Genomic DNA, 23,589 nt, shown 5'->3' with positions numbered 1-23,589 from the left:
GATGCATTTTTGTGTTACAAGGAACGCACATAAAAGTTAATGTCTTCATGCCCAAAAAATTAGTTAAGACGATTAGAGTGTAGAGGACACATTGGGACGGAATTTATATCTTTATACCTTTTCTTATTGGAACAAAATGTCGAGGGAGGCTCAGGACAGTAATATTCTGGTGATGCTGAAATGTTCAATAAGCACATTTCTTCACATTCGGCTTAGGCTAGCTTTACAGTCTTGTTGTTACAAGACTGCACGTGAGACTAGTGCTCAACGCCTCCAAATTTGCACACCGAAACTGGGCAAAATAATGAAAAATAATATACTCCTACATAAACTTCCCCAGCAGCGTCTGAAGTAAGCTTACGCTGTCAGAGTAGACAACGATGAAATGCTACTAAAACAATCTAAAGTAATAAAATAACTACAACGCTAGATAACAGTGACAGTTTTTTTGTCCGTTAGAGCAAGGGACCGTTATTGAAAAAAAGCTTTCAAATATTGAAAAAACGGTATCGTTTAAGCTTATTATAAGTCAGTCTCAGTAATAATTACATTGTATACAACGAGTTTGATATAGCTTATCACCGTTTTTATCACATATTCGTCTACCTAAAACAGAGAAGTATTGTGGTATTTACGAATCGCACTGAGTAATAATCAACATATATTCCGATATAAACGAATATACAACAGTATTGATTTTATATATCTGTTTCTATGCTTCCTAAACGCCAGCCGTTAAGTGTAATACAAGCATTATCTCACAACGTGTAGATCCGATAGTTCGTCTGACACCCATGAGGGACCTCGACAAGAAATACCGTGATAGAAATAATAGAAAGACAGTTGAATCAGCAGCAGACAAAAAAAAATTGTAGAGTACGGTAATTAGTAGTGGAAAGTGAAGGGCATGAATATGGTTGCACGATACATTTATGATTCTGCGTCAAATTTTTTCAGCTTGTCTTATCCGTTGGAGTACAGCTAATAATAAAGCAGACGGCAGGATAGAATCACAAAATTATACATTATAATTACTAGATTATACGTATAATTATATTAATTACATACTCTGAATAACTCCAAATCCTCTTGCTACCTTATTTACCCGACAACGCGTCTTGAAGAACTTAAAACATAATACCTTCAAAACATAGGGAAAAAAAGTGGAAAACATAGTCAAGTTCAGGGCTTTACGTTCAGAGGAGCTTAAATTAACTTTAATATGTAGTGCTATCGCAGAAGTTCCGAAGGCGAGATTTGTTCATTCAGTACGAAAGTTTTTTATGGGTAGTTCTAGCTTAAAGGAAGCTATCTAGTTTTACTATATACTTACTGGGAATATATAATTATTTTACATGTATACATTAATTTAAAAAAATGCAGCTCCCTTTTATCCATTGTATCCATACTTTTGCACGCCATATTACATTTATTTATAATTTTACGCAGCCATTTTTATCAGTTGCATTATATATTTGTTATTATTGTTATTTTCAACAATTATCGTACCTGTTACTAAAAACTCGCTATATAAGCTCTGACTACCTATTCTCGTTCCTTTTTGTCACCATCTACTTGAGATTTTGCTGTCTCATAGGTTGAACCCGCTGAATTCCCCTGGACTTGGGGTGTACTTTGCTTCGCTAACAGCGTATTCGACCGCGCGTCATGCTTTTCAGCTGCACTTGTATTGACACTCATTAGCCTCTCTATCATTTTTTGCTTTTTGGCTAATTTCCTAGCTTCCTTCGCAGCAGCCTTGCGCTCGGCGTCTTTCATTTCCATGACTTCGATGAATTTCGGATCGCTCGGCGCGACGTTGTACCCAATATACTCGCGCACCTCTCGAATACGTTCTTCCATAATTGCCTTCTTTTCTGCTTCTTCCCTAAGCATTTTTTCCTCCTTCTCCAGCATCTCCTTTCGCCATGAAGCTAACTTAGCTAAGTTGCCCTCAATAGCCTCTTCACGGGCGATTATTGCTTCAGCCGCCTCTTTCTTTTGAGTTTCGAGACGCTCCTTCATTTGGGCGAAGGTCGGATGAAACTCACTATCAATAAAGTGTAGATCGGCCATTTCTTTTTTGGTAGGCCAACACACGCCGGCGTTAATACCAGTAGCCGCACCGTACGTCACATAATCGGAACGAAGCTGCTGCACAGAAAAATCGTGGGGCTGATTAGCAAAGTAAACGCCCTTGATTTTGCGTTTATACATTCGGCTACTCATACGGGCGATATTGCGTCTAGCAGTAATCTCCTCCTCACTAAGGCCTTCGGGTTCACCGAAAATATTTAATGTCCGTGTGCTCTTATTTGTAGGCGCGGCCTCGCCAGTCTGTTCAGACGGAGCAACCGAAGTGCTACCTGAATTAAGCTGACGACAGCCTGCCGCAGCGGGAATGCGCGACCTAAGAAATCGAACGTTCAACATGGTTGCAGTTGTTTTTGCTTGTTCAACGAACTGGCATTGCATCCGCTGTAGCACTATATTATACTTCCTGGTAAGGCAAGGAAACACCTCGCTCAAAAGCGCGAACTAGTGAGCTTTATGTTACTTTATCAGAATTTTATGTTACTAAATCAGAACAATAGCTCGTAATGTTCAATTGCTAGAGCTGTTTTATATAAGCGAACACTGCGCGATTCCATGACCGTGTTGGCAATGCGGCCAGCCATAACAACAAAAATAACACGATGGTTGATGGTCGGGCTGCGTTCGATACGACTGTCTTCGGGTGGAGGGTTACGTTCTATGCAGTTTGAATAGAACGCGCGCCAGTGGATAACATTGGAAAAGTCCGATTAGTTTTTATTGCTAGCTATCCTGCAGAGAAGAGCTCTATCAAAAAAATGCATGCAATACAATGTATCTAATTCTTTAAAATTCTAGTATCAGTTAAATTCAAGAAGTCAGTTTTGTTAACACGAAAACGTATATGAACATGTAATCTCTTTTTAAGATTAAATTCTGATGATGATATTGTTATAAATATACCTGTGTTTTAAACAGAGGATGCTATACGAGAAGCGTTATTTCACGCAAAATTTAATGACAAGAAAACTATTTAATCGAACTAAGGAAGCTTTGTTTTATTAAACAGTCTTTGATTGAATTTATTTAATCCACGGGTAATGAATTACAAAATTATTTATTCTGCTTCCCTATCATATTTAATTTATACTGTGGCAAAGCATCGAGTCATATGGGAAATCGCAATAGTCCCTTCGAGACATAAGAGCTAGGTGCGATTTCTATGTGACCTCGGAAGCGGTGAGCTAATGTGAAGTAGAGCAAATGATAATTCAAGCTGAAACGCGGCATGACACTGAATTATTAAAAATTTTATGTGATCTTTAGACGATCTCCAATTTAATTATCCCATGGGTCAATATCGTTTTCTCAATATTCTTTCAACCAATAAAGCACTACGCCGCCGTCCAAAAATAAAAATTCAAAGCACATCAATTCTGAAGCAAAGATTGTTTTCCATCGTTTATGACAAACTTTAGATCTTAAATAATATGCCTAAAAAACGAACGACCCAATAAGCAAGCCAAATATAAGCCCACATTTATGCAAATACCTGAAAATAATGTTTCACAAATCCTCCAGCGACTAAATAAGATCTTGATACCAGTCTTCTGTGAATAAAAATTACATACCGTTTCATGCATATATAGACACAATAACATCGAAGTGTACATCTAATCATCAGTATGGTCCATATTATTTTGCTCAATGGTTTGTTCAGGAGTTTTACAAGAGCGATATAACTAGACAGTGATTAGTGCAGAACTCAACTGCTCGTAACGAAATCGACTTGGATAACAGGAAAACTTCAAATGAGATACAGTAAGTCATCATTTCTAATAGATGGGGGCGGCAAGCATATATAAAAAAACAAGGGGACTTTCGTCGAAACGTGCGGCAAATAAAGTGTTTGAACTTGACGGACCCACATGAAGGTGACTTGCTTAATTAAATCTAACTGCGATGTGTGTTGTTCTTTGACTAAATAATTTCTGCCTTTCGACTCCTCTTTATCTATTATCAATATGTTTTTAGCATTAGTGCGCAGAATATCTATGGATTGCACTGACGCGGAATGTACGTATTTGATGATCTTCCAATGATGGTGGTTTAGTAATTGTTCAAGATCAAAAATATTTAAGAAGCCAAGAAGAAGTAAGGTAGAGCTTGGTTGTGTTTATGAGAAACTACAGCGGAAAGTTCGTCAGCGGAAAACCCACTACGAGAAGCCTATTTGAGATGCGAAGTGCCAACCGTCGCTGATTTATCTAAGTACTTGACCTGAGCGATCTAAGTACTAACCTATGATAAATGAATCATTACGCATGCTTTAAGTATTTCTGTGTGCTCTGTACAGGCACTACCTTAAGCTTATTTGAGAATGTACATTACTAGAGGCCGTAAGCAATAGGTTTTGTCTTTTTTTCTGGCGTTTTTTATTATTATGTTGTTATCGAGTAGGAGCATATTAGGTTTAAAACATCAAGTTCAGAAAAACTTGCCAAGTCTGTTTCTACGTAGTATGCCGTGTTATTCGAAGTTATCATCAAAAAATTTTTTTTTACGTGAATATCCACTTATTTATACGATAAAACGTCCTGTTTTTCTATTGTACTTTGTCTGTCGCGCCCAATTGAGATTTAGGGCACTGTAGTCTTATTTGTTGTCATGTAGTGATACTTGTTGTGAAGATCGCTGACCTTCTTCTCGAGAATCACCTGCGTAACGGTCGTCTGCAGTTTGCATTTTTATGTTATAAAAAAGGCTTTTCTAATATTTGTAATTAACCGCCTAAAAGGCACCAAAGTCTCATCACTGCACTGACAGTAAAACCATACAAGATTTATTGTAACTAACGAAAGTAAAAATGTGTACAAATCGAGTTACACACGAAACAAATTTTACAAATAAAATTTGTTTCGTGTGTAACATTGATGGATATTTATTATCAAGCTAAGAGAGCTAATGCGGAAGAACCACGCATTTGATTATTGTATGATTTACTAACCGTATGTTTATGGTGGAATTGCCTAAAGTCGAAACGTTTGGACAAAACTTTCAGATGTAAAAACAAGAATTCCTTCGATCCAACTTCTTAACAATTTCACGTGACAGCTATACTTTAAGGCTCTTATATATGCTTAAATAAGTAGCATATTTTTATTACTAGGGACGAACCGTTTGCGTAACGGTAAATCCGATCAAATAGAAATACATATTGCATGGCAATGTTGGTACTCTTAAGAAAATATTGGGTTGTCAAAAAAGTATCGATCGTTTTTAAGCTAAAACTTAAACAATTATTCGTTATATTTTGAAGAAACACTACTAAAGTAAAAGTACGTCATTATGACCGATGATTTTCCGCCGTTTTTCTGGTTGATTTTCTGCAGTTTCTGGGTGTAAAACTGTGGCAGGTGATGACTTTTGCGCCTCTCCATTGAAATTACATTAACACAATTGAGAGGGTTCTATAAAACGCAAGACAGGTGGTAGTCGATTGCTGCAAGATTCGGTCTATATAGCGGGTGCATTAAAGTTTCCTCTCCTAGCTTTCTACATTTTTAACGAGTAGCTAAACATATATGTGGTCCGTCATTGTCATGGTGTAAGACAACGCCCTTTCTGTGCACTAGTTCCGCTTGATTTTTCCAACGCCTTGTTGAAATCCTAATAGTTAATGACAGAAGCTTGAATCAATCGTTTTTTCAGGCGGTAGCAACTTTTCATTCTTAATCTCACAAAGTACATAAGAGTCTTTTCTGTGTCGTCGGCTTGAGCCTTGCCACACACTGCAGAGCAACTGTTCTTTATTCTTTTTCTATTGGCACATTAAGTTATATATGCTTCATTCTTGATCGGCCATAATCAACAATGACTTTAAAAATGGCTGGATTACGTTACATTTCGAGTACGTTGCATGAGTTTTGCAGTCGCAAATATAATGATTCATCTGGTATCCAAACATCCGAGCTTTTTTTTTGGTAGTTAGCTTTCTTCCACCGGTTTGGGATTGTTTGTTAATAGACCTTCAGTACCTTGAAGATATCGCAGCAGCTTATGTGTTGATCTTGCTCATCTTTCACGATAATTAGCTCTTGCGTAACTAATCGATTATTATGAGGAAGCTTTTTCACTGCAAAATTTCCAGCATGAACATGACAGAACCATCTTGGATCGTTTCTGTCCCTAGCACATCTTGACCATACTTAACAGACATATTTTTTAGGCCTGGGTAGCACTTGTACCTTTACCACAATGAAATGTAAAATATAGCAAATTTTCATGGTAATTTGACCAGTTGACAAGGCGCTTCATATCAAATTGGAGTAGAAGCATTTCAACGATGTTCGCAACTTCACATCTATCAATTGTTAGCTTCTAGATAACGCCAACGCTAAGTTGATGCGAGTCATATTAACTTGAGATGTCTGTGATTCTAAAGCCATCTAGGTGGAAAAAGGTTTATCGACAACCAATATTTCATTCTATTCTAATCGCATTCACGTCATGTATCTTACGTGTGTATCGCGAATGCCTACACATTGTTAACAACTCAAATTTGTAGATTTGCCACATTAATGCCGTTTATATACTTACAGGATTCGTCTGTCCTGCATCTTTCTGAGCGCCTCATCTCTGGCCATCACAGCGAGTATGTGGCGCTGCTCATCCAGGCTAAGGTGCGTCAGATCGATAACCGGTTCATCGTTCACCAGATCGTCACTGCCGACACCAAATTGTCCGTGTATTCCCTTACATAAACTACCGCATTCGCCGCTGCAGCTACTTGACGATTCAGCGCCACCGCCGCTGCTCCGACTGCTACCTCGAGAGAGACTTCGTTGTCCCCCACCGCAGCTACCGGAAGGGGTGTTAGGTCCTAGACCTGGTGCAGAAATGACTCCAGACAGAGATGAGTAAGTATACTGATCTGGCATGACGGGGTACACGCTCTGCTGCTGCTGGCTTACAGCCACTCGCGGCCCTTGGTGGAACATTTGCTGTACACTTGCGGGTGGACTACCAGCCATTGTTATCGAAGTCGTAACAACCGGATCATGCCGAAACATAACGTCCTCGCCAGCTCGCGTTCCCGACGTCATCCCAAGCTCAGGACAATCCACTAACGATGGCGATGACGACGACGGCGAAACGTCTGCAGCTGTGATCGCACTATGACTCATTGGCGGTGCGACGATAGCTGCCGCATTACGTTGTAGCTGCGAAGTCATCTTGGGATCCTCGTCGATGACTCTCGTTTGTGTTAGAGGGTGTTTTTCGCCGTCCTTGTCGTTGAGATCTTGACGATCTCCGACAACGAGAATGATGACGATCCAGCTGGGGAGCAAATTTGACGCTGATCCAGACACCAATTGCTGTAGTTAATACTGCTGCTGCTTCGGTAGTTTCTTTTCTTGCCTGGCCTCACCCTCAAGCCCCCTGTCCTTATAGAGGTAAAGTAATTGAACTTTGTTGATGTCGTTGTGTTGTTGACTATTCTTACCACTGTTATTGGTATTATTGTTGATGTTGCTCACCTCGATCGGCCAAGGTAGAAGTAGGAATCCGGCAGAGTTAGGTTGCGCTCGGTGCCCCGTCGTGGCGGGGAGTGTGGCAGAGGAAGTGACGCGTAGCTGACGATTTCTACAGCAGTACTACGAGAGACAACAGCTACTTATACTGACCACCTTGTGCTGGAGGTATGATCCAGTTCCTTTCCGACCGTCATTTTCGACTAACCGAAATCACGTCGCGCCTCGTTTTTTGTCGACGCTGAAAGCGTTCGTCACCGGTACACTGTGCGCAAGAAACACTACCACGGGCCGGTATCAATACTTTATCCACGGGTGCCGGAAAGCGAACAACTTGAAGAGTGTCGTATAATAATATTAGCTGTAATAAGATGAAAGTTGGGATACATAAAGAGTCCAACCAAAGTATGACAAAACGCGGCGCATACACACTGCAGATTCCACGCGGCACTTGGTTACGGCCTGCTGATGGCCACATCGGACAGATGATCCTTCTTGCTGGTATGGCATCGACATATCAGTAACATCGGAGATGTCCCGGTAGTATGTTTCTGCATTTCTGAAATGTCCACGAAAACCCCACAGACAGAAATAAAGAAGCAATGATATAATATGTGGTTACAAATGGGTAATTCGTTGTTACCATATCTGCAAATGTGGGTTCGATTAAGATACTCCTAAGTGTAGAGAAATCAATTGTTTTTTGAAGGATTGATTAACGTTAAACTATTTACCTACTACTAGTAAATTCATGTTGTTTTTATATTCATAACAATATCTCAGTTCGGCGCGATGATCTCTAGTATACACAAGCAGGAAACCACATGGCCTTATATAGGTAAAATTTTCATGTTTCATTTTCAGGGTTTCAGTTAATCTATTGTAGTCAAAGGGATTCGATTATCACTAGTGTCAATTGGATTGTAAGCCGAAAGAGTGTTTTCAGCCAAACGAAATTGGCGCCATCGGAACGAAGTATATGTCTGTATCACTATGAAGTAGCTCAGTATTGTAAAATAGTAAACTTTGTTCTATCTCATCCAATTAAAAAATAGATGGGCTCGTAATCTAAATTGAGTTAAACAAATGCTATCACATAATTTACAATGAATCCGAAAAGAAAAATTTGAATATTATCATATTTAAAAAGAAACAAAGAAAGTAAAACATATGTTGTAGGGCCTTTGTATATGTTAGCCATAGCACTATGCGGCAACTTTTTCGTACTGTCAAATTAATGGTGATTCTATAAAGTCTGCAGCTTTATTCAGCTGCTAATGGTCCAAAGTACCGGTTTGAAGTAGAACGCAAAAGTACACATTTATCACCTAGCCCATGATTAACCATGCTATAACCCCGACTTAACTATCTCGTATGTATAACTTCGAGTAAGTGAATGGGTGGCCTTTTCAGGCGGTTAAACATGTCCAAGAACACGTCACGAACCAAACACCACTGGGTCTTAGTTAAATACACTTTAAATAGGGTTTTAATTAGGTACTCCTTACATTGGGTCTTAATTAAATACTAGTTGATTAGATAGTATATACTCTCACATTTGTTTTTATTTTAGTTGTTCTCTTCACTCATGGCCTGGAAGGACGTCGCTGTGGGCGTCGCCAGACGGGTTTACCATTCTCACATGCGCCCATATTTCCGAGACCTTTTTCGAATTTCTCCTCAGTCAAAGGAATCGCAGATTTCTATAGGAGTGGTGCTCCTGATACGAACGGTCTGCATAGAGAAATATGTTGTTTGCACGTGGCATTACACTAGTATATATATATATATATATATATATATATATATACTAGTTAATAAACGATAAATACGTTTAGGCAAGAAAATAGTACGCCAATAGTTGAGTGGCTGAGTGTTTAAGGTACAGGGAATTAATCCTTCGGTTAGTATTACCGCCCCATTTATACATATAATCTCATGGGGGGATTTCAGGAGCAATTTTTATTTTCCGATAGTTACGAACCCAACCGGTACTGGCATGCATTTTTTTCGGGCTAGCCCCGTAGCGTAAGCTCTCTGCTAAAGTGGAAAAAGTGCCCACAGATAGGGTTGGCGAGCAAGCGTCTGCTTAATGACAAACCGTTGAAATGATTAGTTTTAAATGATCAAATAACGGCAATGAAAATGGTGTCATAGTTGGCAATTAAGGATATGAGAGGCAATTATTATGTCGACCTGTTCTCACATTTCCGAAGAGTCTGCGATGATTAAAACGGCCATGTTCTGAACACAACCATGAAGCCACGTTTTTGTTGAAAGCAAATTAAAACATCAGATTTGTGGTACCCGAAAAGCTGTTCCATGTAAAAAAATAAGAACAGCGTATTGGTGGCTACTTCTTATGTAGAATCATTGAAGCTGTATAAACGTAATAGTCATATGCAATCCTTAATTATAGGTTCTGTAACGCGATTTGTGTGTTTTGAAATAAAAGCGTGGCCGACGATTGACTCCGTAAGTGTCCCCCTAGCCTTTATTTCGCTATATTATAATAAATAGTTACATAATAATACTTTCTTTCAAATATTTTATCAATATGTTTCTGAGATACAGGGATTATCGTAACATACGTTGCTTACGTATTGGTTCAATAGATTATGGCAGATATCCATGTATCATATTATTAGTTAGAAAAAGTAATCAGTTTCAACAAGCATGTAACCTTACCGTTTAACAACAGGGGATTCTTTGCTCAGGGCAAGCTATTGCTGTTTATTCGAACTATGTTTGTGCTAGTTCAAGAGACACATAAGGAAGTCTTTACACAGTGGCATACTTGTTGTATGAGGACGGCCATCGAACGACCAAGCTGATTAGAGAATGAACCAATGTGACGCAATACAATGCGACCTAGTTGGGGTTGATTATTTGACTCTGGGCAGCTGAAGTGAGAACCAAACTGAGGTAAAGTATGTACTGCTTACGGCGCAAAATATTCCACAGTAATTACAGTCAATATAGAGCACAATTCAGTTAGATCCATTTATCATAGACAAGAAGACCATCCAGAGATAGAACTGTGCCGGTAACTTTGGTCATCTGTTGCATTGTACTTGTGCTGGTAGCAGTAGTAGGATCTAAGATGGCCACTCATCAGTATTTATTTGCCTGATAGAACGCTTGTTTATCTGAATCTCGTTAACTAATAGAACAGATTTACTTAAGATAGCGTTAAACTTGGTCAGTTCTCTGTTTAGAGGCCCATCGTAAAAATCATACGATCCTATTACGACGATAATTCAATACACGAAATCTCTGTCGCTTTTTGCTAACCTTGGACCGATACTTACGACTTTTGTATGTGGAATTTAGCCGAAACTTTATTTCGTTCGGGACATCTATACAGTTGCTACGGTACATACATAGCTGACGTTTAACGGCGTTATGCACAAGAGCGTTTCTAAAATACTTGACAATATTGTTTACGTCAAAAAAAAAATGTGATTTAGATGCGTTTACTCCACAGTTTCCGTGGCCTATCTAAAAGTCCCGCAGGTCTAAATTCTGTAGGTGTCTAGTGCTGTAGAGTGGTATTATAAAATAGTCCAATACAGAAAACCGTGAAAAGAACAACTGCGGTCAATAGATAGTACACCACGAAGATAAAAACTGATTAGGTGACATTTAAAATAATTTCCCGTTTTTTAGGTATCTATAATAATAAGTATCTATAATGGATCGTACGTTAAGCGAAAGAACAGGTCACCAACTAGAGAGTACCTTATACGCGTATGTCGTTGTATCCTTAACTAACATGATATATATCGTGTATATATATCGCCAAAGCAGTCTCTCTATATCCGATATTTTTGCTTGTATGTGTCGACAATGATGCACGACGGTGGAAAGACCTCTGAAGACCGAAACGAACGTATACTGTAGGGACGTTGTAGCGCGGGCTGTTTTCACAGAGCCTGTTGTCTAGAGCTGTATAGCGAAAAAGGGTTTGGTTCCAAAGTAGTTAGATATAACGGTTCGAAACTCAGAGGGCAGAAAGTCCTGAGAGGTGAGTCTCGTACAGGCACTAAGCATCGATGCGGCGAAAAGGACTGATCAAGAAGACGACTAATTACATGACATAATTACCCGGAGAAAGGACGAGGTAGGTCTTGAATGGCAAGGCAAACCTCGTATTTGTCGCAAGAGCTCTGCCAAATGGTTGCTGTCTAACACTGTTTCATATTCTGAACGATATCAAATAAAAATATTTTGTTTAAAAAAAAAAGCGCACAAAACACCATAAACCACTTAATATAACTAAGTTAATTGCGTTATACGCTTAAAGCTGCTGAGGCCAGTAAGAAGGTTACAAATACGTTTCTTATGTTTACTGCCTGAATCCCGTTACTCTTGAAAACAGGCGTATCTATGATAGGATATGATATAAAAGTTCAGCAGTGTCTTTCAGCCGAAAAGCTTAATGGTACATGATCCGTAGTGATAAAGGACCCACAATTATATATTTGAAGCAGTAGTTTTTATATTTTGAGACGTAAGACTATCAGTCATCGTAACATTAAACTATTTTGTCGTTAGCAAAAGCTTGATTTCGTTATACCTTGTTTTATCCTTCACTCTAGTCACCGTATGAATGCAACACAAACAGCTTCCAGCAGAAAATCACATTGGCCATTCCGAAACGGAGGACCGCAGAGACAAATAGGCAACGATAGTCCTTTGTTTCATGTCCTGCTCGTCCTAAAACAGTGTATGGAAAATGGTTCCTACAAGACATATTCCCACAAGCTGTAATGTCTTCATTTTGTTCGATTATTGAAAGTGGCCAACGAAAGCGGAGTACAAAAAAAATCTATGCATACAGTGTTCTTATACAGTGGCCAATAGAACAAATACAATGGATGTGTCATGCCATATAATGTTCATAGTGACTCAGTAGAAAATGACGGAATGACTGAGACAAGAAGGTTTGTTTGAATAAACTAGATTAACTAGATAAACTAGATCGTTTATAATACTGCATGTTAATTTCATTAAATTAAAGTATGTTAACATAGGGCAAAAGTTAGACTATCATGATCAGTGTATAGAACATCATATAAGTATTAGAATAATTCGTGGATATTGTGGTATTGCGAAAGTTTCGATTGTTCCTTTTACTACTTAACTGTTCCTCTTCCTGTCTAATATTAGGGCAAGCCCTTTCACGTACAAGTCGAGATAACAGGCAAAGATGCCCGTTTCACTTGACCATGCTCTACGTTTTTTTTATTTGCATGGTTCCGATCTGATCAACTGTGAATCCTCTAAGCAAACAGGCAACCGAAAGTTACCCCATGAATGAGAAAGCTCAGCGAGTTTTTTGATCTATGACCAAGCACGCTTTTGTTTGTCCAAAGGTTGACTCAATGCCGGTAGCCGCTAACTTATTAGAAAAGTCATTCATAGACAAGCATGTCTCTCAGATCGACAATACACATAACTCACCACAGTCTTAAGTTACCGATAGCTTAGAGGAAACACGCTGAACGTCGTCTCAAAAATTAGCTTTTCTGGGATAGGACTGAAACTGTCAGCGTCAGCGTTACAGCTAAAGTTTTGGCCGTGAAGCACTGGATACCATCTTAAAAATATCATACTTTGCTTTGTAAATCAAAACCGCTTATTCGGTCTATCGCTAATCCTCGAATCCTCCAAACAGAATGAAGCATTTTTGTTACTTTGCGACAATTTCCAACAATTTTGTCCAACAACTTTGCCATTATGTTTACATTTTTTTTTGTTTGGTATTCAGGTTACGGGGCATTATTGCAGATGGGCTTTGCTGAACTATTTAGTTTTTTCCGCAATGTTACCGTTACGAAATTGTTCGCAACACTTATGTTCTTCTTCATTTTCTGAGCTATCAGTCGAAAAATAGATTATATACATCTTCAATGGCGCATCACAGATGACATTGGTGGTTCTGCGCTTTCTGTCGGATGTCGCCCTTCGGTTTGTAGGGAATTCGACGGATCTCACTTAGAAAAGAGCGCGGCAGAAAGCTTGGCCTCCCTGCTGTCTGCTGTGATCCAGTCCGGCGCGCCTTATTCAAAACACTACTATCCACCTATTCATATTCCCTTACCACTTTTCGTTTCGCCCTACCTCGGTCTCTGATTAAAACTATTATGGTTTAGAATGAGCTTTACGAGAGTGGAAAGAAACTAGATACAAATCGTTTAAGCTTTATCTCTCTTTCTTAGCTGTCACTACGGGTCTTTCGATCTGGTTTATAGATGACGGATCGTCTCGTAAAACGGCTAAATCTATATCAAATCTTAATACTGATGATTTTGACCACATTCAATGGCCTAGGCTGTAAAAGGAAAGGAAATTCTAAGGTCATTCAGCTAGGTGGGAGAATCGATTTAAAATGAAAGCAAGCCTAAGAGTAACTCTAAACACGTTAGTTGGGAAAAAACACGTTAATATGGGTAGGGAACGTTGCGACGACCTGCTAATAAGCTTAATTACACTTTCTGCATAGCACACTGAGTACGGTTGGCACAGTGGTACTAACGAATATCGCCGGTTTGAGACTAACCCGAATCGCAAAAAGATCAAAACCCACTTTTTGTAGCCGTTATTTTAGTATCTAAAGTAGGTAGATTTAAAACGACGGAACCTAACGTTCAATCGCGAACGAATTTTTGGACTTGCATGCGTTGAGGAAAGGTTTTCGTTTTAAGGATTACAACAAATGATATTGGTGTAAGGGCCATTCAGGAATAACTGAAGAGATTATCTTTAAGGACGGGGGTAATTTTTTTGCAATTTAAATGTCAGTGTGAGTGCAGTCCTCGCCGAAGAAGCTCTGTGTTAAGACGTTGCGATACTGGATCATCTCACTGACCATGTGCTTCTGATTCAGTGAAATAGTCGTGGATTTCGAGGGAGTCCAGGAGTATCCCTTTTCTTAATTACTTGGTCCCAGATGGTGTCGACGATACCTCAAAGAGCTGGTTTTTAACTTATAAACCAATGAATCCTTACTTGTTGCCGGTTTCCTACTAGGCTTTATATGAAGTACGATTACACGTAAATTAGGCGATACTTCACATATCTCTTAGTTAATCCTATTTGTTATTCCTATTCAGTGAATCTATCACTAAAAAGATAGCAAATTATCCAAGTATGTCAAACAATTCGAGCAAAAACATTTTGTAAAACAGCTATTTTTGTTACCTTACTTTTGAACGCTGAAGAACGTCAACACTTATGGCGAACGAGAACCCAAGTTTAACCTGGCTTCTTTTATGCTCAATGATTTGTTGAATTAATTATAGATTTACATCAGTTTGTATTGAGATGACCTCGATTAAACATTTTATTTTATGAATCAATAATTCTTGATTAAATTGTCTTAAAAGCTAATCTATGAAATGATTTTTCTAATGAAAACATAACTCAGTTCAAGTTAATGTAAGAATGAATTCTTGACGTCCATGACAAATTATTATCTTATAATAATCCTAAAAAAACACCTGTCGTTCCTGTAAAATAGTTTTCGTATCTATGCTTATCATTTATAGTTCGATTTTCATCTTTTCCATCAGATTTCCTTTCGGAAGTTTTATGGACTTTGAAGATGAAGATGGCAATTCAAGGTATATTTTATTCATTGAACGGAGACTTGACTAAGGTGTTACGTTATGCGCTTGTATATTACGGTATAGTGGCTTAATTTTGACCCCTCAAAAATTGGAGACCAATGCATTCTCATTCTTGGTTAAGTGGTCGTGTTATTAACAGGCTAACTATATGCAGCTCTAGGCAAAAGTCTAATATATGCACGAAGTTTTTTTACTTTTTACTTTTTTTAAGACCGGATTTAGGTGGTATATTCTAACAGAGACCTTTATGCCTTCCATATTAACGAAACGGGTGACAATCATGAGGTAGCATCATAAACTAAACACATAATATTGTGATTAAATATTGTATTGTATGTCCGGAATAGCTAAACTTTACATTACATCTAAAAATGGCACAATCTCATGTTTTTCATACAAAAAAGAGTAAGACGATTCCAGTCGAACTTGTTTAAGGGAAACCAGCGTTAATAATAAGATAAATTTGACCATAAGAAAAAATAAAAAGGCCATCCACTTTGATAGTAATCTGGAATTTTGCGATTACTGGGAAAAAAGCAAGGGATCCTATCAGCGCCTTTCCGAACAGTTAAAATAAAATTCTAGGAAACAATTTTAGAAATTGTTGGTTAAGTCTCTAGTCTTCTGATTAAAGACGTGATGATTTACAACTTCAGTCTTCAATCTCACAAGAGTGAGGGCGATCAATGTATGTATTAGTCCCTATCTAACACATCTAATGTAATAATAATGTACTAGAATATTATAAATATAATATAAAAAATAGATATAACAACGCATATCAATTCGTGGCATTATGTTGAGCCTTGTAGCGAAGAGTCATATATTTGAACGGTCAGAATTGTCGGCACACATCTAATTGAAAACTAAGGCACACCCTTGAATTTATGTTCGAATTTGCTCATAAGAAATAATCGCTTAATTATGCGCAGAGCCAGATTGATTCATGCCATGACATAAATTTAGGCCAAACTCGGATTATGTTCGTTGATTGCAGCAGCCGACTGCGAACCACCGGTAACATGTGTGTCTTCAGCGTATGGATTAAATTAGATACGTATCTATGCAATCTGGCTTGCCGCGTCTGGAACGCGTGTTTAAAATGTACGTCGGCATTTCGTCGATCATTCGGCCTCCGCTGAAATTCTTTATGGTACAAGTGTCATTTGCTAAGAAATCAATCATCGATAAAATGGCGAAAATGTTCGACCTATAGTAAAAACCTACGGAATACAAATAATCAAAACTGATCAACCTTATCCGCTTTTCATAGCGAGCGCCTGCGGTATGAACGTTACCTTGGCAAAAACACTTGCAAAAAACGCTATGCACGCAAAAAAAGGCTATGCATAAGGCCAAGACGTATGAACGGCATTCGTCCTGCAGACAGGTTATCCAGTGATAACTTCACAAGTTGAACGGCCAGTTCTCTGTTTCTCAGGTCGAGGTCGTCTGAACGCTTCATGGTAAATCTTTGTAACAGAGTCGCATCGCGTCGCATTACGGAAGGCAGCAGCGGCGATGGCTGTTGGTAGCACTTCGTCCCTGCATATGTACCGCAAGCTAACCAGTATTATAGAAAATCCGCATTAGCGACGCGCAAACGACGCTAGATGACTCCCCGCCGACCGGCCTAATGTGAGGTGCGGTCAGCTGGCAGCAAGACGCGACAAGCGCGCGTATCCAGCTTCCGCCCGGTTTATATACCTATCGTAATTGTCATGTTGATAATCTCTCGCTTCAACTCTTCATTATAATGCCGAGATGATGGGCTGTATACAACGAACGACGTAAATGCCGAGATAAGTAGAACAGGAAAACGTTACGCATTTGCACTGGTATAGATTTTCATTAGATAAAGGCTAGCTAGGATTGTGTACAGCGCTAAAGCGACGTGTATGTGTATGTACTAAAATAAGTACATGGTGCCAGGCGATAAGAAAGGTTGATTACCTGAACAAGAAATAAACTCTCAATAGAGCTCAATGAAGGCTAGTTACACATATGTGTGAGATAAACCTGAGGTTTGTAAAATTCAACGTAGATTGACTGACACTATATCTAGGCTGGTTGAGGTTAAGCACAGAACTGAGACACGAGGTGTGTATGATTTATAAAATCGTAGTAAGACGACTATTGAGTAAATGTAGCCTCATTAAATTTTTTTTTCATGATTATTAAAAACTTTGAGCTTCCGGACAACTATCACAATCTTAAAATGATAAAGATACGTGCAGAAAAAATGTAACCTCAAACGTAGCTATAAAACAACAAATGAGTGTAAACTAATCATTGTGGTTCCTCTTAGAAACGTTATTTTATCTAAAACCGGTGATATTGTTTTGCTGTATAAATATTATAGCTAACATGTGGATTGTATATGGGGACTAAAACTACTAATTTTATAGAGTAATTGAACTAACGAATAAAATTGACACATATTTGTTAAGGGGTGGAATACAACAAATAAAAATATATATATGGAAAGGTGCATAGTTTCAAGATGTGTTATGTATTTTTCCATGTTTAGAAGCAGTGCTCGAAACGTAGTCCCCATGCTTTATATACGCTATTAAACTATGAAAAAATATTTTTTGAGACAATACCACACCAATTTTGCCAGTTCCATTGTTTTCGAACAAGTATTTCGTTATTGAGCTTTATCTACCAAATGAAATCGAATACAACTATTTGAAGCATCCCGAGTCGACCCGAACGGGTCTGTCAACCAGATTGTGTCAACCAGATTTACGTAGATAATCGAAGAATGGTGGCTTCACACGGATGCCACAAGTTCTTTCTGTGGCTTACATCCCATCTCACACTTTCATCACCTGCATAGACACCTCTTTCTTAGGCTAGTGTCTCATGCCATCAGTGAATCACAGGTAATGTAGCTCACTATCATTGCGACCGGCCGGATTTTCTTTGCCATCACCTGGTGCATCCTACATACCTCTGTGTCTAGTAAGCTATTTCATGAGGCAATTGGCTTCCAGTGCGAAACGAACCGTCTATCTATACCTGAGTTTGAACCCACCCCAACCCATTTCATATAGCTGCAACAATTTAGCTTCGACCTTCCGGATGTATGCGAAAAATCTGATAACTGTGTTCCGCAAGTATATCGGCTAATACTATCATATAGAACTACATAGACAAGGATCAAAGCTAGATACTGGCGTGCGCCAACGTGCAATGCCCTAACGGTGCTTTCACGGGGGTCAGTATGATCTAGTCAGTCGTATACACTTGTTCGTTAAATAAGCTAGGCTGATTTGATTGATGAAATCAGCAATAGTCTTACCTCTCCATCCTGATGAAATACTCTTCCCTTTTATGAGTACTCATAGATAGCAGGCGGAGTCGACTACGGATGTGAGTAGAGGGCCACATTTGTATAAATTACGTTTCAAGTACAATAAACGATTACGTAAAACGTTTGCTTCAATAGACTTGGTGAAACGTCTTCATAAAGGTGTGCGAAGTAATTATTATGTTCGAGATCCACTCAGCTCCATTGATCCTTTTAATTGGATTTTTAAACCCTCTACAATTAAATTATGTTAAATTTATAATGTAAGTTATTACATTTAAGACATTAACATAGATAAACCGAAACAAGCAAGATAAGGACTGCTTATAGGTGTATATATATATATATATATATATTATAAATTTAAAGATGATTTTTGTTTCGGAACATATACTGAACGGCCTTATATTGATAGCTCGGTTATCACCACTGCATGTTGAATAACATCTTCGGTGATGACTTGTGTTACTATTTTCCATATGAATTCGCATACGTTTCTATAAAGTAGCCCCCAAAGAGCGTCCCATTGTTCCGAAATTCCAAAAAAACATGTTTTGCCTTATATAGCAGATTAGAAACCCAGCCAGGATGAAGGTAATTGGAGTCGCGAATTTACTTTTTGTTTTACGGCAAGAGTTACAATAATGTTAGGATTAATCAGGTCTCACCTTTGCTGGCATTTAAAAGGACCAGTTTTACTTCCTGTGTATCGGGTAGATATCTGCTAGTATTTGAAATTAAAGAAAAAGAATAGCTAAAACCCAAGTTCTAATAATGGATTAATGTACTGTTAGCGCTTAATTGCGTTTGTTTTATACTTGTGAGCAAAATATAATTTCAACATTATACACACTATTACTGTATAATATTGAAAATAACAGCCAATAATAATGAGAATAAATGCTGCGAGCAATATTTCACTTTTACCTTTATAGGTCTGACGGCAAAGGTTGGCTATTGGCTTAATACACTGTCACCTCTTCACTCTTTTAAGAGCGAAGCCTTCCTATCCAGAGTCCTATTCATGTTTGTCGCACATCTGTCTTCCCGGTTCTTGCAGTTTCTCTCTCCATCCTCCATTTTTGTTATCCTTTTGACCTTCAAGCAGCGTGCAACTGACGTTCTCACTGTCATCTTGTCGTCGCTGTCCTATTCCCATATTTTATTGTTTACCTCCTATAACTTGAAAAACAATTTCAGCTCTTTGTATCGTTTAGGCGAAGTGCCGTGGATGTTAGACAAGCCGAGACTCAAGACAAGACTGGCCAAACAGAGGAAGGTCTGTGAGGGCAGGGGGAAAAAATATTTATTAATTCTGCCCATTCGCCAATTCTTATCGACCGTTGCGTCATTATTCTAAAGGACAGGATAGTATCAGATGTTCGGTAATAGTAACGGTGAAGTTGAGTGACACGTAATACCACTTTCGCTAGTGCTGCTTTCGTGGTAGTTGCTGTTACAGGCAACGAGTAGTTCAAAGCGATTCAACTATTCAGTCTAATATGGTTTTTATCAATTATTCAACATGCAACTGTTCACCCAACAAGTGGCAGCTATCATTTAGCTAGCAATCGATCTATTAATACCACTGAAAAGGGACAAAGGATAACGTTGTCGCTTTTTCCTTCTTCCTCCATCTTTCGGAGAGCGACAATCTACTAGGAACCAAATTTTTCCGTACTTTCTGAACATTTTGTATCTGACTACTGAGCAACTAATCTTAATAGCCCGTGCGACGAAACACAGGCAAGGGCCAAACAACGCGGTTATGGCCGTTAATATCCCGCTGGTAGTTGCTGGATGCCTATCGTTCGTTTGTGCTATACAGCAGTCGGTGTCTTCAGCTCCGTATCTCATAGGATCTCTTACTGACGCTTATAGCATTTACCGGATGAATATATGGGTGAGGGCAGAATCGTCTTTTATTGCGGGGATCGAAAACCGAAACAGGGATGATTAATGAAATCGCCAATAAGTATGATCCATATGGTGTCTGCGTTCCTATGCCCGGGGGTGAACAGCATCATTGTAACATGTAGAACGTATTCTATAAAACTAGTACCTTCGAACCCCATCCTTAAATTGAAAGATATCAACAAATCTATGAATAAACATTTTTCACTTTAATCAATGAATTCTGAATTATCGACCGTTCCTTCCTGTTCTAAACCTGTTTCTCTATCGGAGCGCGTGAACTCGCCAAATAACAACACGCTTAAGAACACCGAATTTTTCGTTTTTTTTTTTTATCACAAGCAGAATGTATCTGAAGAATGATAATGGGTCTTTGCTTTACAGAATTGTACTCAGGTTCGTATTCATTAGGGGAGATAGTCTCACAAATTCTTTTGAGAAACTATTGCTTACAATTCGGCCATTTAATGAAAATTATTAATTCACGAAAGAAAACGTTCACTAAAAGTAATTTCTGAACAAGATGGTCTAACTCTGTGATTAGTTTTACAAATATCTGAACATTGACCATAAAATAAGCCAGGTCAGTATATATATATTAATAACTTAATCAACAGATTAGGTACTCGGTCGAGTTTCAAAGTTAAAGAGAGAATTGTTCAAGGGTGAATCATATCAGATAATATAATTATTTATCTAAATCTTATTTTATAAGGTAAACGTTAATTATTATCTCTATCCAGTAAAAGAAAACTAGTACTATTATGTCTATTTTTGCCGCGTACGTATTATCTATACTGCTGGACATCTTCGTTAACTACAGACGATAGTGGCAAATGTACTTAACTCACGTATCCAGCACAGTTTCTGCCGGTAATGGTTTCTCTATCTATGCTGTGAACATGTGATAGTGTACATGTGACGAGCCAGCACGGGTGAGTCGCATTTTGCACTTCAGTGCACGTTCCAAACGCAGTTTTGAAGTATGTTTAATCGAAGTCCAACAAAAATGAGGGCTAGAGGGTATGAAAAGCGACGTGGAGGACAAGGAGAAATATGCTCGATTTCTTTAGTCCGCATAGAAAGTGTACATGACGTATAGCATTCGGGTTTCATTTTTCAAGGGTTCACATGATTCTCTTGTTAAGAGAAATATCAGCACATTTCGGCCTGCAACATATATACCCAAAAGAGGACAAACAATAACATCAGCAAATATTTGTACAATAAATGCATACATCTTGTAATTGAAACTTATATATTGAAGCATTCCATGTGTATCTGGGCTAAATCGGTCCCCTAACAGTTTTAGCTTCAATTTCTTTTCGGCTAGAAAGGGTATTTAGACCGAGATATGACTCGAACCGATCTCACCGATTTGTAGCATAGGCTCGTGATTCATCACATGAAAATGTTATGTGGCCTTGGCCTCAACTCTTAGCTACGAAAGGCTACTAACTTGGATGAAAACGGAGAAGATGACTGAAGAACCGTAATTACTCTCTCAAAAAGATGCGTAAAGTAATTCAGATTTATGATATCGCCAGCGATAAAGGCTAAGTAGGCGATTATTATACCGACTTGTTTTTCAGCCTCAAAGCAGAGCTATTTGAGGAGGTTCTAGATACGATCAGGGCAACAATTCTGTTCCGGCGGAACGCCAGCGCCATATGTACGCCCGTTTTCGCGTAAACCAAACTGAGATTATTGAAGTTGGAAAAGCTTGAATAATTATCTCTTTTGCAAGAGCTAGCCTTTAATGACTATTTCAGACTGAAGTATTCTAAGCAGCGCTTCCTCATAAACCCCAATCGTTGGCGATAGTCAAATATGCCTACTGTAGACGTTTATTTTAAGCCTCACAACGCGAGCCGATAAGTTCTCGGGCCATAAACTTGGTAAAAACAAAATATGAAAGTGTTTAATTTCTGTAACACTATTGCACACGAAATTGCACCATCAAACTAGAACTTACTTTTCAGACCACACATTAGCCCAAGATTCTAGTAGAAGATGAGAAAAAGTGACCTGACAATATCTTAAGACGTAAGTGTACAATTAGGGAAAAATATTTTCAACTAGGCCCACCGTTAAAATAGCAGCTGCTAAGACCATGAATATACTTTTTACTAAGCCGCAAGATTTTTTTCGTAGCATTAAAACTACGTCATACCGAACTGTCAGTCTACTTTTATCCTATCTTGTATGTAATGTAAAAAAAAAGCTTTGAAGAAGGTCAAATAGTATTTCGAAGCATATACAAAACAAAGCCTTGCGTTAATCGCTCATTAACGCTGGCGTTTATAGTGCCAGAAGACCCAACTCAATCAGTTTTGATGACCCCGTTGTAAAGTATAGGCATAAATATTTACGTAGATAGGACAAAGCGGGTCGATACTTAATCTAGGTTCGATAAGATTAGTTACACCTTTGGTACTCGCCAAGAGACCAACTAAACCTCTAGGTAAACTAGAGGAAACAGCTTGAGCAGAAGATCGCCCAAAATTCGAGGACAACAATAAAATGCTATTACTTCCCTCAGGCCGTTTGTCTACCGCCTAAGATCCTCCTCGGTCAAAATAACCAAATTATGTTTCGATATATTTTAGGATACGGGTTTTCTTATGCTAAATTTCGTGTAGCGAATAAAATTTGACTTTCAGTTGACATAGGAGCAAGAGAAAACCCATGAAAGAGCCCACAAATCTGTTGATCTCCTTAACTATCATGCTAAAGTTATATATTTGATATCACGCGTCCGTTAGTAAATATGAATAAATTTACATTGGTAGTAACTGCTGACTCTGACCTCGCTTAGAGTTATATTCATTTTTTACCGTTTGAATAAAGAACAAAAATCAATGTAACTAACAGCACACTATCAGAGTATTTGGCAAATCGATTTCCTATCGTCTGGAAAAAAGAATTAGTGATTAAAGAAACAAGATAAATTTATTTGTACCAACATTTCTATTCAATCGCTTTTTGTCTGAACTGCTTTTTGTTAGGGGGGTTATTACATGCTCTCTGCAGGAACATGGGCTACCAGCTGTCTGATCGTAGTGATCGATATTCTAATTATTCAGTTATTATTGTCCTGTGGGGAACGCAATTGAACACTTACCGCCGATTCACGGTAGGCTATTATTATGCTTTA

At 38.5% G+C, this 23,589-nt stretch overlaps 2 protein-coding genes across 5 annotated transcripts in view; both read right to left on the bottom strand.

Moving 5' to 3' along the window:
* Positions 1 to 23,589, bottom strand: part of LOC111263839 (uncharacterized) — a 246,032-nt gene that overhangs the window by 211,257 nt on the left and 11,186 nt on the right. For all 4 annotated transcript variants that reach the window (XR_015312465.1, XM_086969805.1, XM_022839251.2 and 1 more), the window contains one exon: positions 6,634 to 8,127. Coding sequence is in view for 3 of the 4 variants with exons in the window: in XM_086969805.1 (XP_086825931.1) it covers positions 6,634 to 7,268 (635 nt within the window). In the remaining variant the exon portion in view is untranslated. The remainder of the gene's footprint in view (positions 1 to 6,633; positions 8,128 to 23,589) is intronic.
* On the bottom strand, positions 1,389 to 2,694 carry CRIF (growth arrest and DNA damage-inducible proteins-interacting protein CRIF). Its single transcript, XM_022839261.2, has one exon. The coding sequence runs from the start codon at positions 2,473 to 2,475 to the stop codon at positions 1,546 to 1,548; it is 930 nt and encodes a 309-aa protein (XP_022694996.1). The 5' UTR covers positions 2,476 to 2,694; the 3' UTR covers positions 1,389 to 1,545.

This window comes from Varroa jacobsoni, unplaced genomic scaffold, assembly GCF_002532875.2.
Source record: "Varroa jacobsoni isolate VJ856 unplaced genomic scaffold, vjacob_1.0 scaffold_793, whole genome shotgun sequence".
Taxonomy (NCBI): Eukaryota; Metazoa; Arthropoda; class Arachnida; order Mesostigmata; family Varroidae; genus Varroa; species Varroa jacobsoni.
Note: the sequence above shows the minus strand (reverse complement) of the source record. Positions and strands in the feature narration are given on the sequence as shown.

Coding starts and splice junctions, on each gene's coding strand:
- CRIF (XM_022839261.2), bottom strand. CDS start 2,475: ATGCAATGCCAGTTCGTTGAACAAGCAAAAACAACTGCAACCATGTTG.